At 39.2% G+C, this 22,870-nt stretch overlaps 3 protein-coding genes across 3 annotated transcripts; all 3 read left to right on the top strand.

Annotated features, from left to right (window-relative positions):
• Positions 1-5,623: 5,623 nt before the first annotated feature.
• C922_00598 (hypothetical protein) lies at positions 5,624-16,441 on the top strand (the record flags this gene model as incomplete). The annotated part of the gene is made up of 2 exons (XM_008816214.1): positions 5,624-9,379; positions 9,461-16,441. The coding sequence occupies 2 exons, from the start codon at positions 5,624-5,626 to the stop codon at positions 16,439-16,441; spliced, it is 10,737 nt and encodes a 3,578-aa protein (XP_008814436.1).
• A 1,985-nt stretch (positions 16,442-18,426) lies between these two features.
• On the top strand, positions 18,427-19,161 carry C922_00597 (hypothetical protein; the record flags this gene model as incomplete). Its single annotated transcript, XM_008816213.1, has 1 exon — positions 18,427-19,161. One exon carries the CDS (start codon positions 18,427-18,429, stop codon positions 19,159-19,161), a length of 735 nt encoding a protein of 244 aa, XP_008814435.1.
• Positions 19,162-20,958: 1,797 nt separating this feature from the next.
• C922_00596 (hypothetical protein) lies at positions 20,959-22,669 on the top strand (the record flags this gene model as incomplete). Its single annotated transcript, XM_008816212.1, has 8 exons — positions 20,959-21,063; positions 21,208-21,237; positions 21,325-21,369; positions 21,537-21,612; positions 21,722-21,759; positions 22,055-22,100; positions 22,258-22,385; positions 22,538-22,669. The coding sequence occupies 8 exons, from the start codon at positions 20,959-20,961 to the stop codon at positions 22,667-22,669; spliced, it is 600 nt and encodes a 199-aa protein (XP_008814434.1).
• Between the last annotated feature and the right edge of the window lie 201 nt (positions 22,670-22,870).

Here is a 22,870-nt window from a genome sequence, read left to right as displayed (position 1 = left end):
TGTTGAACCGTACATAGTTTTTTTTTTTTTTTTCTTTTTTAAAAAAACACTAGCAAAAAGATTCTTATAAAAGCGAATAAATGGAATAAAAAACTGTCAATTTAGTGATTCACTTGGAACGATCTCTCGGGAAAGGTTCACCTTTTGGGTTATGCTGTTGCATATTTAAACGGCGCTCGCATAACGCTGAGCAAGTGCAGCCGTTGTGGCAGAAGTTATTTCGTCAGGAGGGTTTCAATATGCGTTAAATATATTTTTTTTTTCCGAATTTTTAACGTAAAAAGAGTTTCCTTTTTCTTGCTTTCAAAATATTTCGCACTGAATTGGTGAAAGAGGTAACCTCTTTTAACCTTCTTTATGATGCACTCATATTTAGCTGCTAAGGCGCCTTTTTAAGGAGATCCTTACAGAGTGATTGCCAGCGCGCATAGATCTACGATTGGGGGAGGGTAAAAATTAGGCAACAATAAGAAAACGACGAGGGCTAAGAAAACCACGAAATCTAAGAAAACCACGAAAGCTAAGAAAACCAAGAGAGTTAAATCCCCCTTTAGAGTTATCTTCAGCTTTTGTACAACGTACAGAACTCGGGAGGAAGAAACCCAAACACAAGGAATTTAACACAAAACAGCGATCTGCGTGGTAATTTATTCCTACTACAAAATGCTCGTACCCCCCACTTTTTGTAACACTTAAGAACAGCTGCTTGTGTCTGAGTAAATACGTCCCAAGCCAAGACTTCTTACATGTTGGGATACCATAAGCATATTGTTCTATTCGCCTTTCCGTATCGTGGCACGCGGACGATACGTACTGCCGGACGTGGGGCATTCTTAGAGGCTTCTTTTATTTGTGACGAAAGTGTGATCATTTTGAACTGTGCTTTTAACATCCGTAAGGAGCTTACAAAAATAAAAATACGCCTGTGTGTGTGTGTGTATGTATGTGTGTACCTGAAACGGCTGAAGCACTAGTCGCAAGAAAGGTGCCCATTATGCTGCCACCTTCGAAGCATAAGCTAGCGCGAAATCACCCACAGCAAAAGTAACAAATGGAGATGCGTAAAGCACAAAATGGAGCATGTGTGTTGTTGGTTTGCCATGTGAACGGGGATGTAGTTCGAAAATGCCAGATTGGTAGAAACACTGCCAACGCATGCACACACGAATGCAACAATAAGTAAAGGAGGTTAAAAAAAAAATGGGGACAAGAAAACCTACCTTAATTTCCTTACAGCTAAGTTCTTTGTATGACATACGCGCAGTTGATCACATAGTTAAAAAGTTGCTTTTATTACCAGGACAAATAGTTAACTTTGAAGATAAAGGGCACACATAACAATCAAATCTATGCGTCGTCAAACATACTCTTTGAACGTGGCCTACATAGGAGTCCATTTGGTGAATATAGACACTTTCTCAAAATTAATATGTCCTCTATGCGATCGGGTGTCTGTATAAATACGACACATGTTGCAATCGTTTCGTTAACTTACGTTTATGTTTATTGTCTTCCTATGACTGTTGACTACCCAAGCATTCTTACCCCCGTTTAAAGAGGTGTAGAAACGCATCGTTAGCAAATCGCTTCTCTCTATATACGTAAACCTCACCTGTGGCATAAGAACATTTATACACGGAACATTTGTCTCGAGAAGAGAACCAGCTACTTATTATGTACTTTACTTTGGCTTATAACATATGCCTCCCCCATCGTTGCAATTTTACGAATTTCCCTTTTCGGTGCATAACGCTGCTTTTTTTTATGGGTAAAATGTGCCAAACTGTGGAGGAAAGTTCACTAAGTTGGTGGCTTGTCTTGAAGCCTTGGATAGATAATCCTTTTACTTAGTTTTACAGGATTTTATTTCTGCCGTTCCGCCACTTAGAACTAAAAATGAATTTGTATTTAGGCTAGTGGTGTTATATAAGTAGGATGAAGTGGGGTGCTGTCTTCACCATAGGAGGGACCCATATGAACGAGGGTTACATTTTCTGCATCATATAGCCTGATGCTGGAATGCACGTGCACTCGCTACCACCATCACGGATGTGTAAACGTGTTTATTTATGAACCTACGCATAAGCGTCATGTGCTGTGTGAAGAATTGTCGCTATTTGGTTACATGTTTTATATACCCCTTTTTTGATGCATAGAGAGGTCGGGAGAGTTCCATTTCGGTAACCTCGCTGGGTACCTCACCGGGGGTAATTAACCATTTTCTCATTTTTTGAGATTTTTCACCTAAGCGGAATGTTAAGAATGCACTTGTATATATAGGGTACGACTGTGTAAGGCTGGGAGGGGATAGATTCTTTTCTATCATGTAAAATGTATAAAGCTCTATTTTGTAAATGTCCACTTAGAAGATATATACCTAATACCTGCACTGATAAAAAAAATATATATACCGTCTGAGCATGCGTCAGGTATGTATCTGCATTTGACACAACTTTCCCATTTAAGAGAAAGCGTTTGTCGAAAAGGGGAAAAAAAAAGAAGTATACGTGATGTAAGCCATTTTGAAGGTAAACTCCTTTTGTGGTCGAGTTGTTCACTTAAATTATTAGAAAAGAGTTGAGCTATGTTTATCTAATACGTTTGCGTACTTGCCCCATCTGTGGAAAAATGTAATCCGGCACGTTTAGGAGCTACGTACAGGCGCAGAAGCGATTTTGCGCTTTTACTTAATGTGCATTTTGAGCGCACCTAAAAATATACATCTAAGCAGCTCACCTGGGACGATCACCCAATCCTCACCTTGACATCACACATGCTCATTTTGCCCCTACCTTCTGTTGCTACAAAACCCTTTTCTACATTTTTGAACAACTCAAAAAAGGGATACAAAATAAAAAAAAATAATAATAAAATAATAGAATAATAAAATAAAAAAAAACAACTCCCCGTGATAGTAACACGAAGAACCGCAAAAAATCTGCTTACAATCGCGCTCACGTGTACATGTTAATGCACAACTGATATATAAACTTATCCGCACACAGGTATGACATACGGGCCACGCCGTGATAATTCAAAATAATTACGTCACCCTTTTTTCACATTAAACGACGTGAACTGAACAATTTATTATTTACTTGCAACACCTGTTTGTTAAAAGTAAAATCAATTAACTATTTTTTAAAATGTCAACATTTTTTATGTGGCCTTTTTTGATAAGATCATCTTTATGCCTTTCACCTTCCCGTTACTATATCTCAGTGTATCTGTATAACATGTACATGACGTCCGCGTATATTTTCCTTATGTCATACTTTTCTTGCATTTTTTTTAATTTGCCAACTCCCCAAACGTTATTCACCTGAACTGTTACGTTGTGTCACTCTCATTTGTGAAGTTGCACTTGAGGAACTTGGCATCATATTTACCTTTCCCTGTATATGTGCCATTTGTGCAGATATGTACATAATACGTATGCGTGCAAGTACGTACGCATATTATGCGCATAATTCCCTATGCAGTGTGAGTACGCCTATTTTGAACACTAGCCAAAGCAGCCACATAAAAAATCGGGTACCCCATCGGGTGAAATTACGGGGTAAAAATCCAAGAGGAATAGTATAGCTACATAAATGGATGTTACAACGGTACGCAAATGAAAAAAAAAAAAAAAATTGGCAAATATATTTTGCATTTTACCTTGACAAATTTTTCTTTTTCCAATTGAAACGATTGTACAACTGCTACAGGTGTTGAAGGAATCTTCAAATTTATTCACGAACTTTATATTTCAAGCTTTATGTATGAACCTTATGTATCAACTTTATGCATCAACTTTATGCATCAAATTTATGTATGTTTTTAATTAATATTCCAGCTTTTTTGAATTACCCCTTTGGCTATAATATATGTTGTATATGCATCTATACAATATGTAAGTATGTCAAAATTTTGCGCGTGCTATATCAGATTATACCCCATTCATTATGTATGCGTATCCACGCCTAAGTTTATTTTACCCTTGTATGATTCATTTATGTAGCGCCTACACGTACGTGTACATTTATATGACCTTGTAAATTAGCTTCTTTCGTTAATTCATATTTAAACTCCCTTGGAACCTTTATATGTGTTTTCAATTTACATTTGCAGCATTCGATTTAGATTGACAGAAAAGCGTTAATTATATTTGTGTTTTTATTTTCCTTGTTTTGTGAGTAAATTGTATGCATACGTGTATGCATCCCACATTCGTGCAGCGCGCAGGGGTTGCGACGCGTCAACGTGTCAGCGAGCCGCCTGTGACGTGCTAACGTACAACGTGTACCTCCACCCATCCATACCCACTGGATATGTTTGCCGACATCTTCATCCCCCCAATTCGTGCGCATTTATATGCCAGTACAGGCTGCTTTAATAAATTCCCAATTTTGACATCCCTTTAAGCGTTGATCATCTTCATCTATGGGTGCGCATAAGCGTACGTAAGTTCGTATACATTCGATAAATTCGAACCGTTTACATACCCTACCTATGTATTCAAACATTTGTGCGAAAAAAAAAAAAAACACCCATTTTGAAGTGTACATCTGGATGTACGTTCGCACTGTACTTGTGAAGCGCACGTCTGAAGCGTACGTATGAAAGTATACGCCTAAAGCATTCGCCTGAAGCATTTACGATTTCCTTTTCTCCAAATGCACTCAACTTTGTACATATATTTATATACGTAAATTTTTGCCCCCCCAAAATAATTTGTAACCTTTTTAATGTTACTCTGTACACCACGTACTTTACCAGTTAGTGCCTCAAAATCTTTATGAACACGAGTCCTATGTACCTGGAAGCGCTATTTTGGCAACGTTACATGCGCGCATAATTACCCAGTGCTCCAAACCCAACACCTGTTAGTATTCATTTCGTATCATGTACCTACATTTGGCAAGTGTCACAAAAGTAGTACATGGCTAATAAACGCCTTTTTTTTAATTTATTCTATGCGTATTTACTCTATTCATATAAATATTAGAAAAAAAAAGTAAAAAAATTCTATTTTTGAATTTCCATATGGAATGCAATATTCCAGTGGTATGTAAGATTGGTAAGGTAAAAAAAGGAATCATATATTTTTTCTTTTTCTTTAAACGCTTTATTTTTTAGTCACATGTAAATTTCCCCCATTTTTTATGTTTAATATTTGCATGATTCCAATTACCAATGTATCATTTGAGTCACTACATGGATATGCGAACGCATTACAAGTTTGTGTTTTATTGCAATTTTCTTATTTGAAATGTGATGGTATGCAACTGCATAGTTTGTCAAAGAGGAAGAGGCGAATGTCGAACACCTCCTCACACCGGAAGAGAAAAATAAGAAAAAAGAAAAAAAAAAAGTAACACCGCTAATCAGCAGGATCACAAATCAAGAAAAGAATAAAACAGGAAGACAGTTTCATACGATAAAAAAAAAGAAAAAACAGAAACTACAAGATAATCAAAGGAAAAGAAGAAAACGTAACAAGGAGAAGTGTGAAGCCGACACCAGTGTCACATATTCTAAGCGTCCCGTAGGAATCCTTGTTTAGCCCACATTACACTAAGAAGGTAGAAACAGGAAAAGTGATACGAATCAAACTATAACCCAGAAAACAGGTAAAACTATGGATGTAGAGCAAAAACAACCTGAAAATGCATATTGCTTATATAAGACAAACTTTGATGAAACAAGAGTAAGCTCCAAGACAAGCAGCAGCAGTGGCAGTGCCATGAAGAGTCCTACCGGAAGCTGCAACGGTAGTATTAGCGGCGGCGGCCATAGCAACGCAAGTATAAGCTATGATGCCGACGCGAAGAACAAAGGGGGAAACGGAGACAGCCGAGGTGAAGCCATAGAAAATTACATAACGTCATATGATGAAAACGAAGACTCAGAAGAGAAGTATACCAACCATGAACTTTCAGAAAAAAACATCACTGATAGCACATCAAATTTGAATAACTCTTTCGACCCCATAAAGTTCCAAAATGAATACAACAGAAATGGAATCGTCCCCATGAAGTGGGATTATAAGAACGATGGAGAATTACCTCATGGAATTTTATCCACCCCAGATGGAACTAATAATAATGTGTATCTGAGGGAGCATAGAGAACTGAAAGGGAATGAAAATCTGACAAATTATGATATGCCCCAAGACATAGAGGAAACACGGAAGTATCTCTACACCAGTAATGAGGCTGGGGAGTTATTAACCATGTATGGTATTAAGAGTAAAGAAAATTTTGAGATTGTCCAGGATGGTACGCAACAAATGTCAACCATGTTTTCTTGTGAGGAGAATCGTAACACATATGCCTCGACGAGCAGTGCGAATAGCAATGAGAGGAGCACTGTGGAGGCCAGCAGCACGGGGAGGCAGCCGATTGAAAATGTTCTTATTGGACGAACGGCACAGAGTTGTGAACAGGATGAGTATAAAATGAACACGGGAAGTAGTGGAAACAGCGGAAGCAGTGGAATCAGTGGAAACACCGGAAGTAGCGGAAACTGTGGAAGCAGGGGAAATGAGGCAAAGGGGCAAAATGTAGAATATTCTGGGAATGAGAAGGTGGCCTTCAGCCTAAGTAACATGCAGAACGAGGTAAATAACACTGACCCCCCCATGTATATCTATAACAAACCCTTTAATGAAAAGACACCAACCAAATTTGAAAATATCTGCTATTACGACATGAACGATGTAAGTGGAAATAAGCTGAATGATTACATTTCGAATATGCAGGTCATGAGAGACACCTTCAAAAGCAACCATTTAAGTAACATGGGTAGAAATAGTTTTGATATGAGTGTAGACGTTGGTCCTATGAGTTACGAGGCGGTAGCCCGGGTGAGCGGCATGAACAGCGTAAGCAACGTGGGTAACCCCACCTGTATGAACGATTTTGACCATATGAAGAATCTAGGAGAATGCACCGAGCTACAGAAAATAATGGAAAGAAAAATCGTTAAGGAGATAAGTCACCTTGCGGATAAGGGAAACTCCAGCTACATAAATTTCATGAAAAGGCGCGCAGAGGATAAAAATTTAAATAGTTTGAATTGTGTAGACATGGACTGCCACCATAAGGGAGATCTCTACGCTTCGGCTAGTGACGAATCTGTCCTTTTGAAAGGTCAGACTTCAGGTACCAACCATAATATATTGCACAATGCCAGTGGGTTGAACATGGGCAATACAATGAACAACACACATAGCGTGAATAGTACCAGCACGTTGAGTAATAGGAACGGGGTTGGTTGCACAGGCAGGGTTAGAGGGAGTAGCGACCTTAGCGGGATAAGCACCCTTAACACGGCGAACAGCATAAGTACTGTGAGCAACGTGAGCGCACTGAGCAATATGAGTGCCCTCAGCAACATGAGCGCCATGAGCAGCATAAACGAAATGAGCAGCATAAACGAAATGAGCAGCATAAACGGAATGAGCAGTATAAACAGAATGAGCAGTATAAACGGAATGGGCGGTGTAAGCGCACTGAACGATGCCATCTCGCTAAGCAACATGAACAATTTAAGTGAGGACGCCATCAACCTCCACACCAATCGGATAGAAAACAAAGTGAGGAAAGAAGATCCGTACTCGATGACGCAAGGCGAAGCATCCAAGAACACAGCTGGCATAAACGAAGAAATAAATAACGGACCAATTGTATACAATGAAAAATTTAGCTCTGACGGAATGACAGAGAAGAATTTTCCTTACCCAGTGCAAACCTTTCCTGTGGCAGAATTGAGTAAAAAATATAATCGAAAGGATAACGGAAATGGCATGAACATTCAGGACAAAAAAAAAAATGGAAAAAATGATGCGAATGATAAGAATATCTTCCTCTCGACACACTATAACAATATGATTAGTGAAAAAGGACACATGAGTGATGTGAGTGAAAATGTCTACCGTGACAGTGTCTGCAACGAAAGAACATTGGAGGATGCAAAAAATGGAAGTATAGGCAACGGTTTTATTTATCCAGTCAAGAACAAGGAAAGTAAAAATCATTCCATCACAAATGACTATTTAGACAAGCTCTATAACGTATCCGTGGACGGAGAGAACTTAAATTATGTAGCAAATAAGAACATAGAAAATGGGGCTGTCGTCAATAATCTCCTCTGTCAAGCGTCCGATTATTATCATAAAAAATTTCTGCATAGCGAAGATCCGAAAAATGTAGGTGCCTACCGTTCCATGGAAAATTTAAACGTAAGTATCAGTAACGGACTAAATGATAAGGGACCGAACTGTAACGTGAACAACGTCGAGCAAAAACTCTCTAATAAGGGGAAACGGAGTTATAAAAGGGCCACGAAGAAACGCAACGCCCCAGTGGAAAGTAATGCGCAACCGACCAATTCCATACCGTGTGATAACAACAATGAGAAGGATAATTACACCAATTCTATAAATGAAGAAAAAAACTTTGACATAAACAACGTCAAGATAGAGGGTGGGAACATCAAAATGGGAGAACTGAACATAAGTGAAGAAGAATTAAATAAATTGCTTCTGAGCATTAATTCAAATTTTACCGGCATGAAGGAAAACGACGAATTGTACACAACTCTTTCATTTTTTCAGAAAAAAAATAAAAAAATGATTAAAATGAACAAACCATTTAAGAGAAAAAGAAAGCTTAAAAAAATTGCTAACGAGGAAAACGAGAATCCAGGTCAATGTCAAGAGGGGAGCACTGACAAGTCATTAGTAACACACGACAAGAACAATAACGAGCAGAATGAAAGCTGGAAGCCAGGTTCAATGGACAACGCAGAACTTGTAGGAAAAAATAATTTCGCTAAGGGAGACTCTGCGAAGCGGAAGCGGAGCGTCCACAAGCGTAGTCACAATAAAAGCACAAGCGTAATATTCGATAGCCAATATAAGGAGCTAATTTTTACGCCTCATTTGACGGATGATCAGGAGAATAGCAATTTCGTCATCGGGGCTAGTGCCATCTATCGAGACGGTAACCACGAGAATATTATCAACGAAAATGGAGTACACCACCAGAGGCACGGTTCTGGAAATTATAAAATTGGAAGATCTTTAGGTAGAGAAAATATAAGTAGCGAGAGTGTTGTAACTTTCCCGGCGGATGGCAATGCTACTGCGGAGTACACGACGCAGGGGGAAGCGATCAAGGGGCCCAAGCGTACTGCCAAGAGGAGGTACAAAAAATTACGAGTGAATGAGCACGCACAGGTGCCAAGTACCAACACCGACGGTAACGGCGGAAGTAACGGAGGAAGTAACGACGGAATTAACGGCAGAACCAACGGCGGAAGTAACAACTACAAGAGCAACCTTTTCCCGAGCGACAGGTGCAATAGTTTTCCCAATCAGAACCCGGGGGGGGTAAAGTGCATGACCAGCGGTGCATGTAATAATAACTCCTACACAGGTAACCCCATTTCAGCCACTCCGTTTCAAGTGCAGGGCAACAAAATATACGACGAACTGAACGAATCGAATCGCGCTAGTTATAGCGACACTGTGCGCATAGGCACCGCTGAATTGTTCGCCAAGCAGGATGATATATTTAAGAAGGGGACATTTTCCTGCGATTCGGTGAGCAGCATAAAAGACAACCACGGCAACGGTAACCACAACGGTAGCGGAATTAACAATATCGAACCGCCAAGCTCCGGCATGAAGAAGGGAAGTCAGAACATTTCTCGCACGTATTATACATCAAGCAATCACGGAATTGCACACCTGTTTTCCTCCTATGAGGAGTTACTGAGGGGCGAATTAAGTAGGACGTTCGAAGGTAACATGAAAGAAAAAGTCCAGGAGGACCCCAACGCAGCGAACAACGATATTGTGAGCGGAAATTGCATCAACAACCTTGGGAGAAGCGTTCAAAATGACCCCTCCAGCAGCAGCATCATGAGCGGCAAAATCATCGGGGGCAACATTAACAGCAGCAACAATATAATAAACGATACCGGTGGAAACGGAAACGACGGGGTCGGGGAAAAGAAGTACGTCAAGAGAAGGGGGAGAAGCAAGAAGGTTAAAGGCACGCAAGACGATAATACCATCCAGAATGGTGAAGCAGTAAGCGAAATTCCGAGGAAAAGAAGAAGCTATAAACTTAAAAATAAAAGCGGTACCTCCAGAAGAAGTAAACAAAATGGAGAAGCAGGGGGCATTTGCCTGGGTATTCCCAATCTTGAAAATATGCCTCCAGAGAATGAACCCGTACGCTTAAAGCGTAGCGGTAGAAAGAAGGGCAGCACGAAAAAGGGATTCATTTCAGTGAAGCAAGAGGGGAACAATGAATGCATATGTGAGAATAACTTCCACTCAAATGTGATGAAGATGTGTAAAACTGAGATGGCCTACGGGATAGTAAATAGTAGTATGCCAAGTGAAGAGCCATGTGGCGTCATAGATCACTCGAAGGATGATCTGACGGCGGATCGTGTGAATATTAAATTGGAAGAAATGCATGGAGATGCAGATTCAGTCTTATGCTCTGCGGGGGTTATAAATGATGCCACTGTCTATGAAAACGCAAAAGTGATTGTGGAAACAGATTTTAAGTTGAAGAGGAAGCCCAAAAGAAGCGTGAACTTATTTAGAGCTCAGAAAAGTAAATCCGAAACAGCATTCGAAAAAAAAATAAAAGCAAAAATTTGCTTAGAGGATTACTACAAAAGGAATAAAGAGATATACCACGGAATAGATCCCTTAACGTCCATTAATGATGTGAACTTACCATCCATTGAGGACGATTCCTTTAGTGACAACTTAACAGCGCTTTTTAAGAAAAAGAAGAAAAATTTGATATGCTCCAACTGCCTCTATGCGTTTAAAATTCAGATAAGTGGAAGGAATGAGTTGGTGCAGGTTGCAGCGACGGGGGAGGAAGAAGCTGACGGGGATGGTCCTGAAAGGGGTTCACCAAATTGTGCACAAAATGATCCACATGATGGTGCACAAAATGATCCACAAGGTGGTGCAGAAAATGATCCACACGGTGGTGCAGAAAATGATCCAGAAGCTGCCACACAGAATGGTCCAGAGAATAACCAACAAAGCGCTACAGAAAATGGTCCAGAGAATAACCCCCAAACTTCTACACAAACTGGGCCGGAGACTGAACCACAAAGTGCTACACAAAATGGCCCCATAAAAAATAACCAAAGCGACAGACGAAACGATGACGAGAGTGCCCACACGATTATCGCCCCTTGTGGTCGCGGCAACCAATTGAGAGAAAAGAAGGGCGAAGAAGATGTGGCAACGAGTGCATCAGAAGAGAAGCAAATGAACCCACCGAAAAGTGATGACCCCGAAATGGATCAAACACTGGAAGCGAAAAACACGAGTGATGTGAAGGAAAGCCTAGAACAAGACCCCGGCATTATTGAAAAAATAAAAAGAATAAAGTACCTCAAAATCAGTATGTACAAAGAATTAGTAGAAGAAAACCAACTAGTGGAAAATTATTGTAAGATCACATTTTACTGTCTTTGCGGTTATTTTAAATGTATCAAAGAGGATAATGAATGGAAACAAATCACCAACTGTTATTCCGATGAGAAGAATGAAAGGAAACCAAAGGCACCCTATATATTCTGCACAAAGTGTAAAGAATTGCTAGTAACAAACAGATTTCTAGATAAAGATAAAACGAAAATTATTATGATATGCGAATGTGGAAGTAGAAACTATGACAGAACGGATTTGTTTTGGTCCAGAAGAGGAAACATTAAACAAAGAAAAGCACCTCAGATATTATGTGATGAATGTAATTCCAAAATGTGGGTACACACATGGCTTGATGACATTGGATCGAAAGTGAAATTGTTATGTAAATGTGGTTTTAAGAATTTTCTTAAAAAAAATAATAATTGGGTTAGAAGTCCAAGGTGGAAAAAGCCCGTCCCCGTAATAATTTGTAATTCGTGTCAGCAGAAAATGTACATGAGTCAGTGGCTAAACAATGATGGAACTAAAGTTAAAATGAAATGCGAGTGTGGATGGAAAACTCTCATCAAAGAAGGAAACACATGGGTTAGAAGTGAATGGTCCAAAAAATTACTATGCCTCAGATTAGTAAAAAATCCAGAGCTTCTACAAAAGAAATATAACCTACATCCTCGTAAGAAAAATAAATCGGATGAAGAGGAATTATCCGATAGGGACAGCCTCAATGGGTTGTCACTAATCAGGAATGAAATTTTCCCAACATTTTCTCCCAGCGACATAACGATAAATCACCATGATGCTATTATCAACGAATTGTATAATCCGAACAATTTGGAAAGTTGCCTCGATGGCGAAACTAATGATGCACTTAACCAAATGAGGAGCTCCGATTCGTTCATGCTTTCCGAAGCGACCGAAGGTCTATTACTTGCTGATGAAAATTACATAATTAGCAACGGCAACCGTGGTGTTGATGGCAGTCCGAATGATGCACTGTTCGTTTGGGGCGTAGATAATGACACAACCGTGGGACAGGTAATTCCCTACGAGGATGTCGTTCTGAACAAGAAACCTCGCGCACGCAGTCAGAGAGGGGGTCGAGGTGGTGGCAATCGGGCTAGAGGTAATGTGCGTGGTGCCAGCGTTGGTAGAGCAAAAATCATCAGCTCTAACATTGATAGTGGCAACCATGGCCCCAATAACCCTGTTGGCGTACCCCCTGACGGAGGAGATCTCTGCGCAAGCGGAAACGCAGGTAACGACAGCGAAGGCAGCAACAACACAGGCAGCAACAACACAGGCAGCAACAACACAGGCAAAAACAACACAGTTAACAACAACACAGGCAGCAACAACAGAGGTAGCAACAACAGAGGTAGCAACAACAGAGGTAGCAACAACAGAGGTAGCAACAACAGAGGTAGCAACAACAGAGGTAGCAACAACAGAGGTAGAAGAAAACCCCGCGGCGCCAGGACCCACTTGAATTCTAAGAAAAAGGGGCAGAACGACAGTTCCGCCAAGATAAAGGACTACCACATCACCATCGCGGAAACGGGCGACGGTGCGTCAAACTCCTATAATAATGTCCTAGAGCTAAATGGTGAAATGGATGAAGGGCTTGTAGGCGTTTCTTATATTACAAACAATTACGAACAAGGGAACACCGAAAGGGACACGGAGTTGAACAAAATATCCCCCTGTACTAATGGAAATGCCAAAAAAAGGGACACGAATAAGGGCCCAAAGAAAAAACCAGGAAGACCGCCACTTAACAAGAAGGAAAAGAAGGTGAAAAAGACAACTGCACGTGACAAATTGAATAACGCGGAAAATGCTTCGATCGCCAATACAATGACTGCCGTTACATCCGGTGCATCAGTTGGTACGACAACAGCAGCCATGACAACTACCGCGACGACGGCCAGTACCACAGTTATGTGCACAATGCTGTATGATGAAAGTTCCCCGACTAGCCAAATATATCAAATTCATCAATCGAACGATGACATACTGATGGACAACATGGTTAATAAAAACGGAAGCGTAATAATTGAAAGCATAATTAATCACCCGGATGAAAGACAAAGCCGGAACAGCGAAAAGTTACCAGAGTGCAACACGATTAACAGTCGTGCGACACTCGATTGTTACGATGTAAAGTATGCCAATGAAGAGGGGAAACCAAGTAGCAATGTTGGAAAAATGTATTATCAGAATCCCTATTACTATCTTAACGATTACTATGATGATTCTTATGATAAGGGCTATTTTAACCAACCCGTCGTAGCGCAATTTGGCGAAAATAGCAACGGCAATAGGAGCAGTAGTAATAACAAAAGCGGCAGTGCCAACCGTGATAGCAGCGGCAGTAACGGTGGTGTGAGTAGTACGGACTTGTACGACGCCTACAATATGACAAGCAACACGTACCATCATCTGAACAAGGAATACCCCGTAAACTACGACATGAACGCGACTACAGATCCAATGACGAATAAAAAATTTGTGGATAATAAAGACAGTGCAGAAGTTTTACCCATCGATATAAATTTTGATAAGAAGAAATTCATACAAGAACATGTGAAGAAATTAAATCTTAGTATTAGCGAAAATGATATGAATATCCTTTTGGAGAATGTGGACGAGAATCTCCTAATCGAGACGCTTTTGGGAAAATTTGTTGACAAGTCTGTAATGGAAAATCGAAAAATGGATGACAGTGATATGAACCTGAATGAGAATTATACAAGCCATTTGGGCGGAGACAGTGGATTCACGAATAGCGGCTATAATTCGCACGAACTTAACCAAGCGCAGTTTAGCCCAAATGAAATGTGCAGCGATAACAACATGTCTTCGTATGATAACTACGCGGGGAAAATGTTCGCAAATGGGGCCTACCAGAGTGGTTTGTATCAGAGTGGCGTTCACCAGAATGTGCTGCACCAAAGCGGGTCTCTCCCGAGTGGGTTATACCAGGACATGATCGAGCACCCGTTTAGCAAAAACGAATCTGTGGAAGGCGAGCGGAGAGAAAGTGCCCCCATCAGTAAGGACAGCATCAACTACGTTGTGATGGAAAACAAGGGCGACAAAAAGGAAATTGAATGTAAAAATATGAACATGCTGAATGGACTAAGTGGGGTTGATAACAAGTTTAACGTACATATGACAGAGAGAAAAGGCCACGACATGGAGGACTCCATGAATAAAAATGTACGGAGCCAAAATATGGCGAATAAAATTATGGCCAGCAAAAATGTGGGCAGAAAAAATTCGATGAATAGTGACCCATGTAGAAACAGTCACCTAAGTAGCAACTTTGGATATTCGAACGAATTGATGGGAAAAAAGGATAAGTACAACTTGGAGGTTAACCTGAATTTAGGTGAACATATAAACGTGAAGAATGTCCCCACCGGTTGCGAATTGCGTAGTGGTGTCAATAACAACATGGGCGGTAACATCACGGGGAGCTTGGATCCCCCCGGGTTTGAAAACGGTGTGTATGAAAATGACGCAAATGGTGGCAGTGGTGGCCTTGGTGGCGGCAGCAACGGTAGTGGCAACAATAATGGCGAACATATGGCGGCTGCAAAAAATGATGAATTGCTAAACATGTGCAATTTGAACGAAAACCTCCAGTACTTCAGCAACGAATTTAAAGGCGTCCTCGCGTACGTCCTTTCGGATAAAGCATCAGATGCGCAGAAGGAAATTTTCCATAATTATCTAAAAAACTTAGTCAGCAATTTTTGCAACTTCGCAAATAAAGAGGATGATCTGACAAGTGAGAAGCAGCAAGGCTATGACAGTACCGCACTCTCATGTGAAGATGAAAGGAGATATTTAAAAGATAACAAGGTGGAAAACAACAATCTGCTTAAGGATCTACTATTACCCATTTTTGTGAACGAGGAGGAGGAAAATGCCACGCCCATTAGGAACAACTTGTGCAGTGAGTATAACTTATATGAAAACATTCTAAACATGACAAAAATGGATGAAAAGATCAAGGGTGAAGAAATGGCTGCTACTCCATCGTACAAGCCACAAATGAATGACATGAGTCAAGACACAAATAACGTGAGCGACATGTTTTGTGTGTATAATTTTAACTCAGATAGTGAAGAAAAGGGGTGTGCACATGAGAGGAAGTACAAAGTTAATGATTTTATAACCGTCTGCACAAACTGCAATGAATATCTTAATTCGAATATGGATTGCAAAATTGTATCTCCCAGTATTTTGGATAGCAGCAACAACTCCTCAGTGCAGAAGCTGAATGCGAACCATGAGGACTTTCTTCTACGTAACAGTGAATTAAAGAACTATGAAAATTTCTCCGCTCCAAAAAACGACATGAAGGATTACCACGGGGAAAACCTGTACAGCCATCTAAAATTGGATAACAAAATGTTGCTGAGTGGTATCCATTCGCAGAACGGGGGAAGCGTAAACGGCGTCATGAGTAACGCGATGAACGGAACGATGAACAGCGTCGAGAGCGATGCCAGGAACAGCATTAGCAACAACAGTAACGACAGCGGCAGCATGCCAATTATGGAGAACGTGGAGGACATTAACCACCTGTACAATCTGTACAGTGAGTATTACGTAAACAATACCGTCATTGATGATATCCAGATGAAAAATAATTACATGAACAATCTTTTTTTTCAAGATCAGAATAACTACTCCGCTGCTAGCGATAACTGTACGAACAATCAAACCCCGCCAATCAAGTCCGAAAATTTTTACTTCAGTGAAGATAACAACTACCTTAGCGATTCCACCACGTACATGCATGGGAAGAGTACCGCCAATAATGTATTGCCATTTAAAAAAGGAACCTACGAAGAAAATAATTTGAACAATAATAATAGCGATGGGAATTATCAGGAGGATGACTATGAAAATTATATCAATTCGGAGTGCAACAACAATTCTTGCTACAACATAATTCACACCTGATTTGGTTGGAAGCTGAAGGTGGAGGCTGGAGCTTGTGTGTGTCTCTCGTATGATTGTGCCTCTGTGCTGGGAAAGAAACTGGGGATCCATTATTTATCTTGTGTGCAAGTACAATTTGCTTGATTGTACAGACAAGTGAAAGACAAAAAGAGGTGAATTTTTTTTTTTTTTATTTTTTTTTTTTTTTACAACTTTGTTTGACAAAAATTTCAAGTGACGTTCCAACGAAGGAGCAGTCGTTTGGCAATATTATGTTCTTTTTTACCATGTCGTATGTACACATATTTGAATTCAAATTAAACCTATTAATCGTTTTAAAAGTTTTAATCCTGTACGCAATACCATTCTACATGTATGCGTAATTGTAACATAATTCAAGATATAAAAAGAAAAAAAAAATGTTTTTTTCATGTCTTAATAACCTTTTTTTGTCGCTTTAATTTTTTTACAATGTTTGTTAAAATCATAATAATGTTTTAATGTAATAACGTAACACTGCAATCACGTATTAATTTATTCATGTAATTATTTTTTTTTGAATCTATTAATAATAACAACAGTAACTACAGCGTTATAAATAGCAACTCTTTTTTTCCTTTTTAATTTTGTCTGTTCTTTTTACCAAAATTCATTCTCGTATTCTTTTTCATTTTGTAAATCTTTAATTTAAATGTGTCTGTTTACTCATTTTTGTGCAAAAAAAAAAGGTGCTTTTAACAGGCTCAGTGCATCTTTCATTTTTTAAGCGTTTGAAAAATGTGTCACTCTCCTATGCAGTTGGGCAGAAATGGTACGAAACTTCCAATCAAGATAGGTGTTCTTTTTTTTCTTGTTCACTGAAGTTTTACAAGTGCGAAACTCCCCATGTATTTTCCGCGTTCATGGGGTTGTAATCAGTCAGGAATCTTGAAACTGCGGACAAGACGAGGGGGTAAATACGGAGTAGCTTACAAGAGAGGTGTCATCACTGCGTTTCAGGAACGCGCTGTTAACAAGGGCGACCGGATAAATGGTTGCAAATGATGATGTCATATTCTTCTATGTCCGTTCGGTAACGCACGTACACACGTGCATAGGTAGATATGTACATATATACACATATATACGCACAGATATATACGCACACACGTGAACGCTCCTTTTCGCTTCCAGAGAAGCGCTCGCCTCTGTGTGTATCGCTTTCATAGAAGGTGCAACATACGACATGTCTTAGCAGGGGAAATTGTTCCCGCAGTTATATACATTAGGTTTTAAAGAGTCACTCTTTCCTATGGTAACCACTGCATGTCCGTTTTTTTTTATTTTTTAATCCTTCATTTGAACCATCATTCGAACCATCATTCGAACCATCATTCTTTTAAAAACTTTTATCTTATGAGATGTTTCTTTTTTTTTTTAAGTTTTTCTTTGTGAAATAAAAATTTGTAAAAACTATTTCACTAAAATATGCACAGTTAAATTTTACTTTCTTGTAGCAAACTATACTACAATGTGCTATCTTTTTTTTTTTTTTTTTTCGTAAAAATTTTTCATACAAATGGACTCTGATTTGCTCTATTATACACTTTCTAAAATTATTCACTTAGAAAATTAAAATGAACATTACAAACGTGTGACGAAAAAAATGACCTAAGTATTCAAATTGAAAAAATGCTTTAAGAGGAAGGGCGAATAATCGAACTGTAAACGGAGTGGAATTTAACGCAAGGGGGGAAATGGAATGATATTTTATTTCCTTTTTTTAAAATTTACAAAATAACACAAGATAATTTGCAAAGGGTAGTGGAAAGAAAATTGACACTCAGCACTACCCAACCTGATGCAACTCATACAATTTGTGCAAGTCTGTATTTGCTTACATGCGTGCCGATTTCTATATAGGTCAGTGTAAAAAGGGACATACATATGTACATATGTACGTGGGTATATTTATCCCTGCGCGCCTACATGCACGTGTGTACTAGTATCCCCATTCGACACGACAAATGAGAAAAGACGATACACTGACTTCTATGGACGAGGGTAAAAGAACGGAGGGACAGACAAAAGAGGCTGACGACGAGAAAGACGCTGCCGCAGAAGGCTGCTCTGATAACGGCCGCGAGATCGAAAAGGAGGACGATGGCACCCAGGGTGTGACAGCTAAAAAGGAAGCAACAAGTGAACAGGAAAGCAATGAAATCAGTGACAAGTACATAAAATATTTAGAGTGTATAAAAAATAATTGGTCATCTTCTCAAGCATCGAAATTATTAAACAACAAATTAATCAAATATATATCTGAGCGATTTTTATATATGTCTAGTTCACTGAAGGTGAGGGTGTTGACGAGTTTTTTTTACCTTCCTGATAAATTAAGGGTAGAAAACGAGCCATACTTGTTATTAATTACAGCAAATGGTGAAATCGATGGTAACGGGTGGGTCAAAAAATTTAGCAGAATCTTAAAGCCATTTATCAAAACAGGCATAATGGATATCAAAGATATAGATAGCCAAACCATGCACAGAATTTTAAATTATATTGACCAAGAAAATAATAGAAACAGGTGTAGGACGCGTTACTTTCATAATAAAAAGGAACTCGAGCACATACACATGTGCGATCCTGTTAATGAGTTAAAAAATCTGGAAAACAAAAACATTATACATTTGGATGAGTACAAGATGTTTACGCCGGCGAAAAATTTTGACTGCCTTCTTTCATCGGTAATTACGTGAACGCCCGAAGCAGGTGGACCTTCGTTATGTTGTGCACACACAGGGGGAAGGGGGTGTCAGCGGAAACTTCGAACGTGTAGCACTTTGCACGTGGTGAATTTTTCAGCATAGTTGCATATCGCTGCGTCTTACTTTTTCTCTCCAAAACGGGAGGGCCCTTTGTTGAGAGCCCTACAGAATAACCCAGCGTGGTGATTTGCACGTGCGTATGTCCATCCGTTTGCGCTCATGCTTGTTTGTTCGTATACCCGTTCGCCCCCTTTGCGTGCCCGTCAAGGCAGGTAGCTGAGTATGCGGGGATACAATTTTCACAATTTCCACCTTTCACTTTGCGTTTTCACTTACAATTTTTCACTTTCCCTTTTTTTCTACTTTCAGATCATTAAGCGGGGAATAAACGAATTCAAAAATTGAAAGAATAATGTGGCTGTGCCTTGGAAGTTATCCATTCTTCCCGCTTTTTTTTTTTTTTTTTTTCAGTTATAGCATCGCCAAGACAGATTAACAACTTTTTAGTTACGTAAATATACACATTGTGAGTACACATGCCTTACGACATAATTCCGCCTGATAGTTGAAGTTTCCCCTTTTTCATTTTATACTCGTAATTCTCCTAACCTGTTACATGAACCTTTTGGTGGCCTCATTTTTAACCACACTACAATGCGCATAAAGCGTATGTACAATTTTTTCCTTTTTTTTTAAGTTACTTTTTTTTTTTTTTGTCACAAAAGTATTCCTCCTTTTAACATATTTCCTCGTTGCAGCAAAATGATAAAAAAAATAAAATTGATTTTTTTTTTTTTTTTAATCATTTTGATAAAATATGCCATACAGCATTTTTAAAACATGTAATTTTAAGCGTTTTTCCACATGGTGAGGCGATGTTAACATGTTTTAATTTTTGCTTCTCCCGCAAATTCCAGAGCCATAAAACAATTGCTTTATTGGAACTGTTAGCCGCACACAAAACGAATTGAAAAGGGGAAAAAATAAACATACGAATTGGTACAGAATCGTTTACACGTATTTATCATATGAACATATGCGAGCTCATGTATATACGCACGCATGGGTTTATATATACATCATACATTCACGTGAAAACAAAACCCGACCGAGGAAAAAGGCTTAAGGCAAAACGAAATTAAAAAACATATAACATATAGCATAAAATCGTGGCGAAAAAAACTCCAAGTCGCTCATCGCTATGAATACATATTTATACAAACGCGTGTACTTCTTTTTTGATCTTTGTTTTTTCGCAAAAAATATCCATTTTGCACCTTCGCCTGTGCTGAACGATTCTTGGAAACGTTTATAAAACAAACCCTTCTCAGATAAACGTTTTCTTTTTTTTTTTTTTTGAATGTTCCCTTGGATACTCTTAAATTAAATCCTCTTTTTGAATAAAAGCGACGACTTTTTCCATAAACACTTCATAGGTTTATATATTTCAACTTCGTAAAAAATGCGTAGACTTTTTTTTGTTCTTCTATCCCTCCTGTGCTTCTTGCTACATTATGTCCAGTGTGATGTTATAGTTGTGGAGTAAGCAAAGCGTGACAGGGAAAGAGAGAAAAAAAAAAGCGAAAACAAATCCAAGCGAAATTGCTTCTCACCTTTGCAATGATGAGAGACATTTTGAATGCCCTTCATTAGTACACCAAAGGGGCGCCGTCGACAAGGGCACATTCATTTGCACGCAGTTTGCTCACCCTTTATTCACATAATTAACTGGGAAAATAGGAGTGTTGCCCCACGCCGTACCAGCCTAAATACATATACGTAAGAACCATGCATAACCATTTGCGTGTCCAATTCCTCTTCCCCTACCCCTTTTACAGCTCTAATGACGTTATCCAAAGCTTTGACAAGGAGACCGTTTTAAACCTCTCCGATGTAGGAAAAAACTATATGAGCGATTACATTCACCCTCGTACATTACCTACGTAATGTATGCGAAATGGATAGTGGGGATAATAGGTATATTTACACACTTTTCCATCCTTCACGCTTTTCTTCCTTCCCTTTTCCCCATTTCAGAAAGTTTTTAACATATTTTTAGACACAAAAGTAAGGAACAACCAAGTGTGTCCTCCCCTCCCCAAAAAACTATTTTTTTAGCAGCTAATCGTCACGCGTTTTTTCCCACCTGTGCAGACGAAGAACACCGATATAACAACAACATATGCAGATATTTACAATGTAATAAGCTAAAATGAGTAATTTGACATGCGCCTTTAGGCACGTTTTTATGTATGAACGCATATATGTGCATACTTTTTTTGATCTGCGCGTCATCCTCTTATGGTTTTACTTGCCTGGGCTCGGTTAGTTTATGTTATAATTTCCTTGTAACGCCCGTTTTACAGAAATCCAAAGTTACCATAGATGGAACCTGCGCATACGTTAAGGATCTGATCAGGGGAAGGAATCTCAAATATTTAGGTACGCAGGTGAACAGCCCAAAAGGGGTGCAGCCCGCACGTTGTCATGATAAATTATGCCGCGATGACGATAATGATCATAATTTTATTTATTTATTTTTTTCCTACAGGCGAGCAGGAAACCCTGGAATATACCAAATCGAAGGACGTAAGCAACCACCGTTCGCGTCGAGTTTATTCCCCCATTGCTGTGCACAACGGTGTTGTGCCTGCAACGATGTTTCTTTTAACGAAGAAATGATAACATATGAGAGGACAGATTAAACGCGTCCACGTAAATTTATTACGTGTGTAAATTTTCCGGATCATGCAAAAAAAAAAAACAAACAAATGAGGATAAATTGAAACCTTTAAAGAGAAAACTCTTTGTCAAGATGGAGGATTCAGAATCGTCCATTCATTTTTGCGTATGTAACACCCCCTTTCTCCCTCCCCCCCTGTAGACGAATAATTTTTCCATATACGTGTACACAGTTAACGGGCAAGCAGGTAACAAGTTTGAACAAGCAGCAGAGCTTGCTACAGAAATGTGTGCCTCTTGGGAATAAGCATATGCATACATATGTATATGTATATAGTTGTGCTTACCCATTTCAGTCCGACGAAAATTATAGTACGCTGACCGATTCTCCCCTTTTCTGCACAGATATCATAGGAGTCATTTACCAGAAGCACCCGAAATATATAAGCTACATTATAACCTGCCAGGAAGCCGACATTTTTGACAACCCAGAAGATGCAAAGCAAAATAGAAATGTCTTCCACACGAGCCCGGTAAGTGTAAACAGAGAAAGATAGTGCCATCTGTATATGCCTATATAGAAATATCTAACTGTACGCACTAATGTCTGCCTGTGTAATGCCGCCCGTTGCCTGACCCTGCTTCTCATTCGTCCTTTTCTTCCCCTGCCCCCTCCTTTTTACAGAGGATCCTATCCCAATTGATAGTCATCTTCTTAATATTTTCTTTCCTCTTCATCGGATTTTACACTTTAATGAATATTAGCACTCCGAAAATATTCGAAGATAAACAGTTAATAATAAATAAGGAACACTGACATGTTTATTAAAGCAAAAAAGACAGGAAAAGAAAAACGTAACAAAAGCGTAACAAAAACGTAATAGAAGAGGGTCCTTTTTTTGTTTTCCTTTGTTGTTTGTATTTTGAATTAAGAGTTGTAAATATTTATTGCCCCATTCTATCACATTTTAAAAATGTTTTAATTTGTAATAAAAAGCAAAAAAGGTGCCCCACCACA

The sequence above is a fragment of the Plasmodium inui genome, assembly GCF_000524495.1.
Source record: "Plasmodium inui San Antonio 1 unplaced genomic scaffold supercont1.2, whole genome shotgun sequence".
In the NCBI taxonomy this organism is placed as follows: domain Eukaryota; phylum Apicomplexa; class Aconoidasida; order Haemosporida; family Plasmodiidae; genus Plasmodium; species Plasmodium inui.
This window is presented reverse-complemented; position numbering and strand designations above follow the sequence as displayed.